Source organism: Hyaena hyaena, unplaced genomic scaffold, assembly GCF_003009895.1.
Source record: "Hyaena hyaena isolate Hyena2069 unplaced genomic scaffold, ASM300989v1 scaffold_102, whole genome shotgun sequence".
Classification (NCBI taxonomy): domain Eukaryota; kingdom Metazoa; phylum Chordata; class Mammalia; order Carnivora; family Hyaenidae; genus Hyaena; species Hyaena hyaena.
Window position 1 is genome coordinate 1,284,580 of NW_024080734.1, and position 15,825 is coordinate 1,300,404.

The 15,825-nt window shown below is 41.3% G+C and overlaps 1 protein-coding gene across 3 annotated transcripts in view; it reads left to right on the forward strand.

The window, feature by feature from the left end:
• Positions 1-356: 356 nt before the first annotated feature.
• The window catches only part of RANBP17 (RAN binding protein 17), a 313,431-nt gene continuing 297,962 nt past the window's right edge, over positions 357-15,825 (forward strand). For 2 of the 3 annotated variants that reach the window (XM_039235738.1, XM_039235739.1), the window contains exons 1-3: positions 360-498; positions 9,514-9,660; positions 13,143-13,233. In XM_039235738.1, the coding sequence (XP_039091669.1) occupies positions 481-498; positions 9,514-9,660; positions 13,143-13,233 (256 nt within the window). In that variant the 5' untranslated portion in view covers positions 360-480. Of the gene's footprint in view, positions 499-9,513; positions 9,661-13,142; positions 13,234-15,825 lie in introns of all 3 variants that reach the window. The other variant, XR_005528980.1, reaches the window with a different exon arrangement.

Consider the following 15,825-nt stretch of genomic DNA (forward strand, 5'->3'; position numbering starts at 1 on the left):
AAAATGGAAGTTGGACTTTGGAAGTCAGGGGCCAAGGACAGCATGAAGGAGTCAAAGTTATGACTGACTGTGTCATGGCTAGTGGGTGTTGGGGCACAAGAACAGTTGTGGAGACGGTGACTTCAGATGTAAGAGCCAGGGGTCACGGCTGACAGTTAGGTTGTGTTCAGAGGTCATGACGCACCTGAGATTGCAGCAGCGGTTGAAACCTCCGTACAGAGGGCAGTTAAGATTCCCAGCTTCCCCAGGTCCCGCCCCCTCAGGACCGCCCCCCGCGCTGTCTCCGTCGCCCCGCCCCGCCCTGTCAGGCCCCGCCCAGTCCAGCGCTTCAAACGCAGGGGCCGCGCGGCAGAGGCGACGGTCGTGCGAGCAAGCCAGCGGCGCAGGGACCCCGCGGGCGGCTGGGGTTTCCGCGGCGCCCGCCTCTGTTCCCTCCCCTCCGGCGCTCGGGGCGGCCGGCCGGCGCCGCCTCCCGGGAAGATGGCGCTGCACTTCCAGGTCAGTGCGCTCTGCACCGCGGGTCCCGACTCCGCCGCCCCGGGAACCCGGCGGGGCGCCGCGATCTGGACACTGAAGGCCAAGGACGGTGGCGGAGGCCACGGGGCCGCGGACGGGGCCTCGGAGCCCCAGCCCCCGCCCCGGCCGGGGACCCGGGCACTGGCCTGAGCTGCACACCCCGGGCCCGGGCCCGAGGAGGGGACGGCCCGAGCGTGGGGGTGGCGGGTGGAGGGACAGGGGCCAGGTTCGGAGCTCGCTCTTCGGGGGAGGTGCGTTTGCTGAGGACCCGCGGCTCGGGAGCCCGAACTCCGTGCGCGGGCCACTGCGCGAAGGGCGGCTCTGGCGGCGCCCAGGCAGGTGGGAGCCCGGCCGGGCCGGAGCAGCCTTCCCGCCGCGTCCCTGGCCGCCGCTCAATCGCCTGACTCCACACGGTTGGGACGCAGCTCGAGAAGGGGCCGGGGTCCGCCGCTCCTGCAGCGGTTGGGTTTTAATTGGCTAGAGCGGGCAGGGGCTGTATCTGTAGGGAGTTGCGAAGGAGCGCTTCGCAGGAGCCTTATTGGAGGAGGAAACAGGGGCTGCGTGCCCGAGGAGCGCGGAGATGGTAAGGACGGGACGCGTGCTTGAGTAGGAAGGCTCCCGTATTCTTGGGCTGCACTGGCATATGCTTCCAGTTATTCATTCAACGAACATAGAGCTCCCCAGCTGTGTCTCAAGCACTGTGCACAGTTCTGGGATAAAGGATTACATCATCTTAACCACCCCTGCCCTCATAGCATTTTACAGATAATTACTGTACGTGTGAAAATGATATGGTCGGATTAACCACAGGATACCACGGCAACATTGAAGATGGGTAGCCAGCCGTGTGTGTGTGTGTGTGTGTGTGTGTGTGTGTGTGTGTGTAGAGAAGTAGTGAGACAGAGCTGTTCTCAAAGGGGATGCTTTGAATTTCTTTGAGCTTACATTCGTCCACTTACCTATTCAGTTTCCACTTTGCTGGGCACTGAAGACAACTCTAGCAAAACAGTGATTTCTACTCTCAGGGAACTTGCAATCTAGTGGGTCTTGAAATAATTGTAGGAAGTAGCCAGGTGAAGAGGAGGGGGAAGGGTATGACCATGTGAATGGTGGCAAAGAATTGTGGAAGAACATGGCACACTGCAAGAAGTTTGGTTTAGCTGGAGCATAAAGTTCATATAAAGGGAGGAGGGAAGGGGAGGCTGTGGATGGCGGCAATGTCCTTGGAGGGGTAGTCAGTTTCATAATGTGGTGACAGCGTCTGTATGTGACACGTTCCTGTTGTAGACTTCATTGGACCGCCTGTGGTCATACTGACTCATTTCTTATTTATTGATTTCTTCCAAAGGATCTTTTCTTTCCAGCCAGCCACTCTCCTGTCAGGTAATTGACAGCTCCAGGATTTATAGCCCATGAAGTAGTGAGCCCCACACATTACCTTTTGACTCCTTGCTGTTTCTATGGGTGTCCAGGACGAAATAATGTTATTTCTTTCCTCTTTGGTAAACATGCCCTCTGGGAAATTTTCACAGGAAAAATCTTACAGGGAGGACTTAGGAATTATAGAAAGGTAACCAGGTGTTCATAGTTCAGGTGTAAATCTTGAGAGTAAATTAGATTGTGTTGGAAGTTTGGAAGTTTTCAGGCTTAGATGATTCATAGTAGTAAGTCACTGTCCTGGAAGACTTCAGATTCAGGTAGAGTGTTGGAAAAATTAGCTGCTAATGCCAAAACTACCTGTATTGGTTTTCCAGGAATGTATTTCACAGCAGCTTGAAAGTGTAGTTGAACAAATAAAAGATCAAACAGTTTTGGGAGCCAGAAAAAAGCTCTGAAACTTCTCAGGTTGAACTATTGCCAGCAATATGAGACCATATTGTTTTCTGGTTAACTCCAGGAGCATTTATTAGTAATAACTGGTACCTAGCATTTTGAATTTTCCATGCTTATTGTAGATTTTGAGCCCCACAACGAACTTGAGAGATGTGCATATATATACATATATACATTTTATTCTTGAACGCACTGAATCTTAGAACAGTTGTAACTTGCCCAAGGCAATAGAGTTAGAATAGGCATAATAACTCATAATTCTATATTCTTTCATGTCACTATCTTACTGTCACCTACTCCCCAGGGTAGATGGTCCAAAATTATGCCATTAGGGTGATGAGTAAAGATGTGGACTTGTGTAAGGTGAGGTTAGGGAACTTTTCCACAATCTTTTTCACATCATGGTATACATAAAATATGGTAATGGTCTGGTTTATTGACATAAACTGCTCATAGTCAAAAGCCTGGCTGCCTGGAGGGCAAGGGGATCAATAGCCCAGATATACCATTCAAGGCTACGTGCATTCTGGTTAGGAAGCTGTGAGTGAGTTACGGTACTCTGTCCCAAAGGAAGCAATGGCTCTGGGCTATCGTCTGAGAAGAGACAGTCCAGATTGGAAGAAGGAAGTCAGGATTAGGAAAGACAGAGCTGGGAATAGAGTGAGGAAGACAGAACAGAGGGATTGAGGGGTGCCTGGGCAGCTCAATCGGTTAAGCTTCTGACTCTTGATTTCGGGCTCAGGTCATGATCTCACAGTACATGGGATCAAGCCCTGCATTGGGCTCCACGCTAACAGTCTGAAGCCTGCTTGGGATTCTCTCATCTCCTTTCTCTGCCCCTCCCTGCTTGTGTGCTCACACGTGCTCTCTCTCTCAAATAAATAAATAAATATTTAAAAAAGAAGATAGAACAGAGGGATTGAGATGAGAATCAAAAAGTAACACCAGGGAAATTTTAGGGTACCCAGTTTGTCGATCTTTTTGCTTTCAGAATTGTTTCAGAAGCAGGGACTATGGCCATGCTTCTTAATACCCAGCTGGGCTATCTGATTTAATCTAAATGTGATTGTGAACTATTATTATGAGTGTCATGATGGAAAAGAGGTTTAGAAAAAATCATCCTGGCAATATTCACTTGTATGGGAGAAACTATAGATGGAAGAACAATATAGTATTTTATAATTTATCAGTAACTGAAGGGATTATTTACCATTTATTGTAAGTCTGTTGTGTGCCAGGCACTGGGTTAAGCTTTCTGTGTTCTACCTTACTCTTTACAATTATTTTGGAAGGTGGATATTACTACCTGCAGTTTCAAAGGCGAGGTATAGAAGGATTAAATACTTTGCTTGGGGTCAATAAGTAGGTGGCAGATTCCAAAACTTCAACTCTCATTCCCAAAGAAGCTGCTGAAGAGATCCAGGGCACTGGAGGCCATGGTTAGAAAGCATGTTCCATTGCTCTGTTGTCTATGAATACCATGTAGAAGTGAGTCTCAGTCTCTAGTTAAAAAGAATTGTTAGGATTTTATGACAAATTAGTATATACTGGATATCAGCCACACTGCAAGGTTAAAGGATATAGTTTGCAAGGCTGCCCTCACTTCTTTCTGACACCAACTGCACATTGGGAGTTTCCTAGAACTACCCTTAGATTTGATAGTTTGTCAACACGACACAGAGAATTCACTGAAGTCTGTCACATGCATGCAGTTTATTACTGGGAAAGTACACAGATTGAAATTGATTAAAAGAAGAGATACAAGGGGCCGGGTCTGGGAGGATTCCAAAACAAAGCTTTTACTGTCCTTAGGACATGTTGTACTCCCAGCCTATATGTGTGACAATATGCTTTGGGTTTTGCAAACCAGGAAACTTTTTATTGGGGCTTCATTACATAGTCATGATTGCCCACGTGATTGACCTCAGTCTTTAGGCTGACTAATACCATGTGATCCAAAGCCCCCACCCTTAAATACACAGTTGGTCTTTCTGATGTGGCCAGCCCCCAACATAAGACTGTGGAGTCTGTACCCCCAACCCCTTGCACCTGAATGAAAACAGGCCTGTCAGGTATAATACAGGTTACCTCCTAGAATCTGAGGGTCAAGCCAAGACTTTTCTTTGGGCAAGGCCAAACTCTTTAACTATACAGGAAGGACTAAGGAGTAGGAAGAGACAAAGTTAACGTCAAGATTATAAATCTAGATCCTAGTCCAGACCTTTGACACCATTGAAACAAAGAGACACTTGAAGTGGAAATCTGTGGGAAATCTGTTCAATTCAGTTTCTGACACTTTTGGGTTGTTTTCAGCATCTTCCTGAATTTTCCCAGAGGACAAAATTGGTAGATATAAAAATGATGAGCAGACAGAGTTGAAAGTATGGAGTAGGACATGGTCTGAGTATCTCCCTGCAGACCAAAGGAAAGGGTGGCACGGTGCCAGGTTGGTAAGGAGAAAACATGTTCTTGAGGCATGGAGACTTGTATTTATTTGACTTAAAACTGACTGTTTACTCCACACTTGATCTTGAGCCACTTACGTATATTTGATCTCTCAGCCTCAGTGTTTTTGCCTTAAAATGGGTGTGCTAAAAATATGTACTTTAAGGCAGGAGTCTATTTGTCAGGATGGGTTGAAAATTAAAAGAAGGAAGTACTTTTGTAAACTGTAAAGCTCTAAAAACAGATACTATCCAGTCTATTGTAGAACAAAGATTTCCTAGAGACCCTGGAATAAGCCTACAGATACGCTCAGGAAAAGGTAGTAAAGGGAGGAAGAAACAAAGATTTATGGGAATTTAGTAACTTCAAAAGGAAGGTCTTTTCTGTTAATAGTAATCAAGAAGCTTAATTCCAGATAGCAGGAAAGATATGGAGAAGTAATTGAAAAAGTTTTAAATTCAATTGGAGTAGAGTTTTTGTGGTTCATTCTCCACCCAACCCCACCCACCCCCCTACCCCCCACCCAGCTTATAGTACAATGTAACTGACAAATAATAAACCACACATATTTAAGTTGTGCAGGAGTTTTGACTTATGTATACAGCTGTGAAACCATCACTGAAATCAAGATAATGAACATATCCATCACCTTAAAGTTTCCTTTTGTTCCATTGTAACCCCTCTTACTGTTCCCCCATCTTGTTCTGCTCTTCCTCCTTCTCTGGCCAGAAACCTGTCGTCTGCTTTTGGTTACTGTAATACCTTCCAGCATATACTCTTTGTGTCTGGTTTTGTTTTTGTTTTTGTTTTTCTCATCATCCACGCATTGATAGATACATGTGCGGGGACAGAAAAAGCCCCATCATTTAGGAGTTAATTGTATGTCAAGCACAAGGGCCAGAGAGGAGTTCATAGTAACGTAGAAGATCCTTATTTAGACTATAGGCAGAATTATGTTACTGTTGGGGCGCCTGGGTGGCTTAGTCGGTTAAGCGACCGACTTTCGCTTAGGTCATGATCTTGCGGTTTGTGGGTTCGAGCCCCGCGTCGGGCTCTGTGCTGACTGCCAGCTCAGAGCCTGGAGCCTGTTTCAGTCTGTGACTCCTTCTCTCTCTGACCCTCCCCTGCTCACGCTGTCTCTCTCTCTCTCCTAAAAATAAATAAAACATTAAAAAAAAAAAAAGAATTATGTTACTGTTTCTTAGGCTATGGAAGTTGAATGCTGTCTGTTTATATTTGATAGTTATTCTCTGAGAGTTACGTGATGTCCAATTCTACTTGTTCTACCTATTAGTCATTTTTATGGGCTTCGAATGTTGATATTAAGCCTTGTAGGAGCTTTGATGACTCAAACCTGATTTTTCAGCAAATCAAGAAAGGATCCATTTATCTGAGGGATTCTAATGTTAACCATATGTGTAGACATCAGTGTTTATTTTTTTAAATTTTCTAAAGTTTATTTATTTTTAAGAGAGAGACAGACAGACAGATAGCATAAGCGGCGGAGGGGCAGTGAGAGAGGAAGAGAGAGAATCCCAAGCAGGCTCTGCGCTGTCAACACAGTCCAGTGCGGGGCTTGAACCCACGAAACCATGAGGTCATGACCTGAGCCAAAGCCAAGAGTTGGATTCTTAACTGACTGAGCCACCCAGATGCCCCAGTGCTTAAAACTTAGATGCAAATTTATGAATTCATTATGAATAAAGTCTCTATAGATTCTCTGGAAAGTCAAATGCTGATCAGGAGATTGCTTGGTCAGTCAGCATTCACCACTTGTGAGTGTTTTAAATGTTTGGATAATGCCTTTCCACCAGGGTAAGGATCTTTGTGTATGTATCCTTTTCTCTAAAAAGATTTGATATGCCTGGCATGTGTTTCATTATTATCATTACAGCGAAAGAATGACTCAATTTTTTCCCCTTTGTTTTTAGTCTTTTGTAAGAGAAAGTTCAAACCTCTCCCATTTTATCTTGCACAGCCTTTCAGTTAATACTCTGAAATAACTTTGGAAAGAAAAGGGTAATTTGTAGGATTGTTGACGTAAATGAATACGTGTATGTAAATCCACTCCAGGCTTATTCTGTGTTGAGAGTCTCTAAATCAGTATAGCAGAACAGACAAAATAGTTTCTGTAACTTTTCCAGACTCTTGCCAGATAGATTCACTTAGGTCCCATTGAATTGGTCAGTATTAATATTTGTATTAGTTCCCTAGTACTGTTGTGACAAATTATCACAAACTGGGTGGGTTAAAACAACCGAAATTTATTGTCTTATAGTTATGAAGGCCAGAAGTCTGAAACTAATGTGCCAGTAGTATTGGTGGCCTTGAGGGAGAAACTGCCCTATGTCTTTTTCCTCTTCTCTGATGGCTCTGGCAATCCTTGGTGTTCTTTGGCTTACAGATTCATCATTCTAGCTTCTGCCTCCTTCTTCACATGACCTTCTGCCTGGTGTCTCTCCGTGTCTTTGTATCTCATATGTACCTCTCCTTTCTTTTATGAGTCGTTAGACTTAGGGCACACCCTAAATCCAGGATGATGTCATCCTGAGGTCCTTAATTTAAGGATTGGCAGTGACCTTTTTTCCAAGTAAGGTCATATTCAAAGGTACTAGGGGTTAGGAATTAGACCTATCTTTTAGAAGGATACAGTTCTGCCCAGTACAATATTATTATTACGTCATATTAATAAACAACAGCCTTCATAAAGAATGCTATGTGCCAGGAGTTATGTGACCCCTTACTCATTTAATCCTCCAAACAAACCCATTAGATTTGAGTCTCACTTTTTTTGCTGCCTTTTGTTTTTAAACAGTTAGATCTTGTCACTATTTCTGGCCCATTTCATTTTGAATTCAAAGTCTGCTTCTTCAAAGACTTTTAGACCTAGATGAAAGCATGACAGCAGGATCCGTTTATCATTAAATTTTTCTGGCTATTACCAGTTCTGAAATTCAGCCCTTCAAATTTATTAGATGAAGGAAAAGGCTTCTAAGGTTGATCATGAGTCAAGAGAAGGACAAAGGTAGCTCTTTCTGTTTTTGTATTTCTTACCCTTGGAGAAAATATGGAAATTCGTATACATTCATGAACTATACATTTTCTCTGCATTTTAATATTATGAGCATTATGGAGCAGTACTCTAAGGGCTTGCTGGGCCAATCTAGGTAGGGGAAATGTGTAAAAAGTGGCACATTTGAGGTCTTTATCTTCATTTATTCATTTGAAACCTTTCTTTTTTACTTTCACTCTAGCAAAAAATTCTCAAGTCTGGGATGTTGGGCTGTGACCTGGATAGAAAGTGGAAAATGCCATTAAGAGCTAAGGAGAGAGAAGGGAAAAGAATAAAGGGGCTGGATGAAGTCTCATTTCAGTGTATTCCTCTTAGCCAAAGATATATGTATTTGAGAGGATGTTTGGACTAGTGTAGCTGTAAGGCCACCAGATAAAAATTCAAGCCAGAAAGAATAAAAAATGGCATTTCTTTAGGAATATCCTCTTACCTTCATATGGCTACTGTTGCTGAGATCTGTGCTTCTTTTTTTTTTTTTTTTTTGTTCTCCAAAGAATTAGTTCTCTCTCTCTCTCTAATTCAAGTGAAGTACTTTGGGGACACCTGGGTGGCTGAGTCAGTTAAGCATCTGACTTTGGCCTAGATCATGATCTTGTCCTTCCCTAGTTTGAGCCCCGTGTCAGGCTCTGATAGCTAGCTGATAGCTAGCTCAGAGCCTAGAGCCTGTTTCAGATTCTGTGTCTCCATCTCTTTTTCTGCCCCTCTTCTGCTTGTGCCTGCCTGCTCTCTCTCTCTCTCTCAAAAATAAATAAACATTAAAATATTTTTTAAAAAGTGAAGTAGTTTTAGTCAAATGCCTTTAACAAAAATTGTTTTAAGCTGAGAAGAATGCTGATCTCATTTTTCTCCAGATTTTATCCATGTGTTTTATATCTTCAGATGAAATTATTAAACAGAACGAATTATTCTTTGTGCCTATAAAGTAGGAGGCTACAACCTGATAAGTAGTTATTACCCTGCTAGAAATAACATGGGGTTAGGTCATAGTTCCTGAAAATTATGACAGAGTTTGCCTGCAGCTCTATGAGTCATTAGTTCATAAGCCCCAAATCAGTGTATATTTATAATTATCTTTGTTGTTTTATGGATGGATCCATTGAAGTTCTTACAGTTTGAGAAATAATGTAATTGGCATAGTGCCTGCCCCTTGTGCAGGACCGTTCTCCCCGCCTATCTCGTTAGCTTCATTTGGCATCTCGTCCTTGCTGTCTTCCAGTGACATTGACCTTTTAATTCCTTGAGATGATTACACTCTGTTATGGGCCCTGGCTATTTCTTTGCTTGGACTGCTGTCTAGTCTTTTTTTGTTTGGCTCACCCTTTTAGGATAAATGATACCACTGTAGGCAGTAACATTTGAAAGTAATTGAAAGTAGTTACTACTTTTAGGTAAGTCCTTCTCTTTCTATACTGTTACTTTTTCACCACAGCACTATCAATTTATAAATAAGTAATTTGGAATTAGGAGATAGGCCTTTCTTGTTCACCACTGTGACCCCTAGTTAGTAGTTGTAGCTCCGTAAGCATTTATTCAGTTGATGAATAACAGGCATGATATTCGCATCCCTCCGGTCCTGTGATTAATACATTTACCTTATTTTTGTCTTTCACACAAGTAAAATGTTAATTTCTTTTTTTCTTCTCAAGAGTTTGGCCGAGTTGGAAGTATTATGTACTCACCTCTACATAGGGACTGATCTTACACAGAGAATAGAGGCTGAGAAAGCACTCCTGGAACTTATTGACAGCCCAGAATGCCTCAGCAAGTGTCAACTTTTATTAGAACAAGGAACAGTAAGTATTTGATAACAGCCATTAACCATGAAAGATCAGTAGATATATGTCAATGTTAATGAACTTGTGTAGCTTAGCAATGATAATTGATAGATAGTATTGCATGTCCTTTTAGTATAATTTATTTCACTGTCAAAGTGATTAGTCATAGAAGGAATTGGAAAGCCTGGAAAGCAAACTTAGAGAAGAGGCCAAGAGGTGGAAATAGGCATGAACTGAAATAATTTCTTGATTCTTCTTGGCCCCTTTTGATGTCTCCTATCAGTAGTGGGCTGAGGTTGCATTTTTAGAAAGCTGATTAGGAGCTTTAAAAAAATTGTAATTCACTCTAAAACATGAAGGAATGATTTATAGGACTGCTAACTCTTGCACGCCTCCCTTCCAAGGATTCATAGCTATTCACTCAGCAGTCATGGGGCAAATACTTAAATGTAAAACCAGGCATAGTACTACCTACTTGCTTTATGTACATGTGTTAAAGTGACTTTTAGTTTAGTTGGGGAGGCATAAATGTGTAAATAAAAAGCTATAAAACGATATGGTAGGAGACTGTATGGGCTAGAACAGAGGTCAGCAAACTTTTTCTATAAAGGGCCAGATTGTAAATATTATGGGTTTTGCAGGCTAAGAGGCTAAATCAAGGATATTTTGTAAGTAAATCTGTAAGAAGAGAGAAAACAATTTCCACACCATTTTATTGATGAAACTTAAAATAATTGAGGGCAGTTTTTTGTAATACGGATCTACTCAAACGAATGAAATGATTCTTTTGGGGATAACACAGTTGACTTAATTGGGGTTCAGAGTTAGTATTTCGGTCATCAAGTTGATTGCAGATGTTCATGTGTAGAGTTACTACTGATCTGTAAAGAGATTTTTTATATTTTATCTTTGAAAATGTCTTTTCACACAGATAGGTACTGCCACATCTCGGTATCAGTCCATAAGCATATGCTTTTAATTAGGCATAGTCATCACTTAGAAGGCATGTATAAAACTCTGTTAAAACTGCTCTTGATGTTTGCCTTTCAGAATGTCATTACGTTGCATATTAGTTCATTTCGATTGAAGGTTAGGTGGAGGCTCCTTAATTGCTCGCTCAGTTAAATAGATTTTAAAATATGGAAATTTCCTTTGCACTTACATCAGGGTCTGAAAAGTGCTGCTGAAACTGCAGTTGGCGCTCAGAAAATATGCCCAAGAATAGAGATCTTGAAGCTCGTTGTAACTTTGATGGTGTGGAAAGTGTGTAAAGCAGCTTCATACGAGTTGTGATTGAAACAGTGTTTAGTTATTATTGAAATGACTTTTGCTGCATTTTCAGTTTTGTAATATAAGTACTAAGCACTGTTTGCCTTTTAGGAAAGTTTGTAACCTTAGGGTGAATTCATTAAATTACATTATCAAGTTTGCAGCCAAAGCTAATTTTCAAAGGCAGTTCGTATTCAACAATAGTGGTTTAGAATGGTTCTTCTCTTCAGAAAATGTCAGTCTCAGCCCTGAGCTACACAAAGTTGCAGTAAGACCTTACCACTGCTAAGCTATTTAACTACTGTGCGGGGGGGGGGGGGGGGGGGGGGGGGGGGGGGGGGGAGGGGGGGCGGGACAAGTCAGGACTTTCAGCTTCTCTTTCTGACAGAAATTCACAGAACGGAAGTTCACAAGAGTGAACTGAAGTCTACTGTTAACACCGCCAATTCATTAACACATGATAGACTCCAGTAATTTACCACAAAGTATCTGCCGAGGAGTAATACAATGCATAACTGTAGGTTTTAGACTCTTAAATTTGTATACGCTTTGTAAATTTGTACAACTAAGCCCTTTTCTGCTCCATATACTTTTATCACGACTTGGGACACACCTTAGCAGATACCACTTCAGGATGTGCATAGTTAGTGTTTTCTCAGCATCTCTGAAATATTTCTGGCCTGTAGTTCCACACAGGCACTTCACAGAGGTCTTTAGTCACTTCAGACTTAGCATTGACTCCTGGAATAAGTGGATAGTACTGGTAACAGTATGAGCAGAACTAGTAAGATCTGTCAGCTCATCAGGAGCCAGAGAACTTGCCCCAAATCATTTGCCTTGTTTAAAGTTGACTTTTCATGTTGCTCCCATGTCTTCAATTGCTCGAGCATTGTTCTCATTGAAAGGCTAGTAGTCTGTAACTTCAGCAGCTACAATAAAATAATGGTGATTTAATTAAAGTTATTGGTAAATGACTTTCCTTGCTTGGCTAACACATGAGTCACTTCAAAACTTTGATCTCAGCCCCATTTTCTTTTTGTGAGGAGATTCCACCGTGAGGAGATATTCTGTTTTAATTTTCTGCTTTTTCGAACTGTTGATTTTCTGTGAGTTATGAATACTGTCATGAATACTTAGTCTGATACTGTCAACATATATCATATTCTTTTAGGGCAGCTGTGGTGCCATAAAGAGCACATTGCTCTGCTATCTAATTCAGTAACAAATTATCCAAACTCTACTGTGCCTTAAAAGTTAGACATTTGAAAATCTGCTTTTATCTTTTCTTGTTTTGACATGATGGTTATGTACTCGTAACAATCAAAGGCACATGTCATGGCAATACCCATAGCACTGTAGGCGCTGTGGAGTTATAAGTATATTATTGCAATTTATAATGCACTGAGCAGCAGTAGGAGGCAATGAGTGCCACATACAGTGTGTCTCAGCTACTCCACTCTGCTGTTATAGCATGAAAGCAGCTGTAGATAACATACGAATGAGTGAGCATGACTGTGTCATAATAAACTTTATGGACACTGAAATCTGGGTTTCATATATTTTTCACATGTGGCAAAATATTGTTATTATTATTTTTATCTTTTCCCCAATTGTTTAAAATAGTAAAAACCATGCCTAGCCCACAGACTAGGGGATTTGATCCATGGGCCTTAGTTTGCTGACCTCTGGTAAAGAGAAAAAAAAGAAAAGAAAATAACAAGAAACTGCTGGAGGTATAGTGACTAACAGAACCAAATTTTTAAGGACTGAGTACACTGTTAAGATAATCGGTGGCCAAAGAGTACAGTATAGTAACACATGGATCTGATGGAGCGGGGAGGTCGGGGTGGGAAAGTCATTGAAAGGATCTAAAAGGCTTTTGTGGTCAGAGGATGGTGAAGAGTTGAACCACGTGAATTTGAAGAGACAATCAGAGGCCAGAACATACAGTATTCTGGAGACATGGTAAGAGTATTTTATTTGAACTTGATCAAAATAGTTTTTTCTCTTGATTATTTGCTGCTGTTTGAAAAAGAGACCTATACCTTCCTCAGCTACTGATTGTACACATGTATGTGTATTTTTATATATGTATTTTATTCATTGTAAATCTGCCAGTTTGGAAAACCAAAAAAACTTCCCTATTGCTTAGGAAAAGTTCTTATCATAGTGTTTTGATGATTCTAATTTCATTTGTGGTAATAATAAATACAACTTATCATTCCTTACAGACATCCTATGCTCAGCTCCTTGCGGCAACGTGTCTTTCGAAACTTGTTAGCCGAGTCAGTCCTTTGCCAGTCGAACAGAGGGTAGATATAAGTAAGTGATTTCTTAAACTTTTTATAAAATTATATTTTGTTTTTTTAATTAATGTATATTTGACACACAATGTTACATTATTTAAAGTTACATATTAAAATAATGTTTTCCTTTTAAATATGTTAAACAAGCGTGCAAGTTGTTTAAAATTCTCTCATTTTTTTCTATTTTTTTTTTTTCTACTTCTGAGAGAGAGAGAGAGTGAGACAGCATGAGCAGGGGAGGGTCAGAGAGAGAGGGAGATATAGAATCTGAAATAGGCTCCAGGCTCTGAGCTAGGTGTCAGCACAGAGCCCGACACAGGGTTCAAACCCACAAACCATGAGATCATGACCTAGCCGAAGTCGGACGCTTAACCGACTGAGCCACCCAGGCACCCCTAAAATTCTGTCATTTTAAAGATGAGTTATCAAGGCTCCTTTATGCATCTAGTGGTAAACAATGATACATTATACAACAACATGTAATCAAAAAGGCATTTGCTTAGTTTAATAATAAATCGTAACAAGCATTTTATCGTGTGTACTATTTGGTAAGGTTTGTACTGTCTCATTATATCCATCAATCTATGGAGTGGGCACTATGGTTATCCTCATTTTTCACATGTGTGTGTGCATGTGTGTGCGTGAGAGGGGGAGGGACAGAGAGTGGGGGGCGGGGGAGACGCAGAGAATCCCAAGCGGGCTCCGCACTGTGCTGTAGCTCAGAGCCCTATGTCGGGCTCCTTCACATAACTGTGAGATCATGACCTGAGCCAAAATCAAGAGCTGGATGCTTAACCAACCAAGCCCCTGGGCACCTCTATTGGACTTACTTTGTACACATGCCCACACACCCACACATCCACACATTTTAAATAGGTTTTATTTTTTTAGAGCAGTTTTAGGTTTGCAACAAAATTGGGGGAAAAGTAGCGTTCTCATATCCTCTGTTCCCCACACATGTGTAGCCTCCCCCCAAGTCTTAACATCTTGCACCAGAAGAGCATTAGTTATTTATTGATGAACCTGCATTGACACAGGATCACTACCGAAAGACCGTAGTTCACATCAGGGTTCATTCCTGGTGGTGTGCATTCTGTGGGTTTGCATAAACGTATAATGACACGTATAGCATTCTACAGCATAGTTTCACTTCACTACCCCCCCCCCAGATCCTCCGTGTTCCTCCCTTTCCTCTAACCCCTGATCACCGCTAATCTTTTTGCTGTTTTCATAGTGTCTTTTACAGAATGTCACATAGTTGGAATCATACAGTGTGTAGCCTTTTCAGATTGGCTTCTTTTACTTGGTAATATGCATTTAACATTGTCCCATGCATTTTCATGCCTTAGTAGCTCATTTCTTGTTAGCTGTAAATGATGCAGCATTGTCTGGATGCACTACAGTTTATTCATTCACCTGCTGACGAACACCTTGCTTGTTTCTAAGTTTTGACAGTTATGAACAAATCCTAAAGCAGGTTTTTGTGTGGACATAGGTTTTCAGCTCATTTGGGTAAATACTAAGGAGATTGGTTGTTAGATTGTATGGGAGGAGTATGTTTAATTTTGTAAAGAATCGTCATACTGTCTTCCAAAGTGGCTGTACCATTTTGCATTCTCACCTGCAGTGAATGAGAATTCCTGTTGCTCCACATTCTTGCCAACATTTGAGGTTTTCAGTGTTTTGGATTTGGGCCGTTCTAGTAGGTGTGTTTTAATTTGCAGTCCCCTGATGACATATGATTGAACATCTTTCCATATTTTTATTTACCATCTGTATATTGTTTGATGACGTATCTAAGTCTTTTGCTTGTTTTGAAATCAAGTTGTTTGTCTTCTTCTTGTTGAGTTTTAAGAGTTTCTGTAAATTTAGGTAGCAGTCCTTTATCAGCTAAGGCTTTTGCAAGGATTTTCTCTCAGTCTGTGGCTTTCCTTCTCATTGTCTTCATGTTGTCTCTCGCAGAGCAGAAGTTTTGAATTTTAACTGTGTCCAGCTTATCACTATTTCTTTCATGGAGTGTGCCTTTGTTGTTATGTGTAAAAAGTCATTGCAAACCCAAGATGGTCTAGATTTTTTTCCTGTGTTGCCCCCAAGGAATTTTTCCTATAGTTTTGCACTTTACATTTAGGGCTGTGGTCCATTTGAGTTGGTATTTGTGAAGAGTGTAAGGTGTGTGCCTAGATTCATTTTTTGGCATGTGGATGCCCGGTTGTTTCGGCACCACTCGTCGAAAAGACTGTATTAATTCTTTTTTGCCTTTGTCCCTTTGTCAAAGATTTATTGACTGTATTCATGTGTATCTGTTTCTGGACTTTCTCTTCTTTCTGTTCCATTAATCACCAGAACCACACTGTCTTGACTGCTGTAGTTTTATAATAAATCTTGAAGTTGGGTACTATCAGACCTCCATCTTTGTTCTCCTTCAATATCGTGGTGGCTATTGTAGGTCGTTTGCCTCTCTGTGTAAACCTTAAAACCAGTTTTATAAACATCCACAAAATCATTTGTTGGGATTTTGATTTGGATTGCATTGCATCTACAGACCAGTTGGGGAAGAACTCACAGTTTGACAATATTTTTTTATTTATTTATTTATTTTTTATTTTTT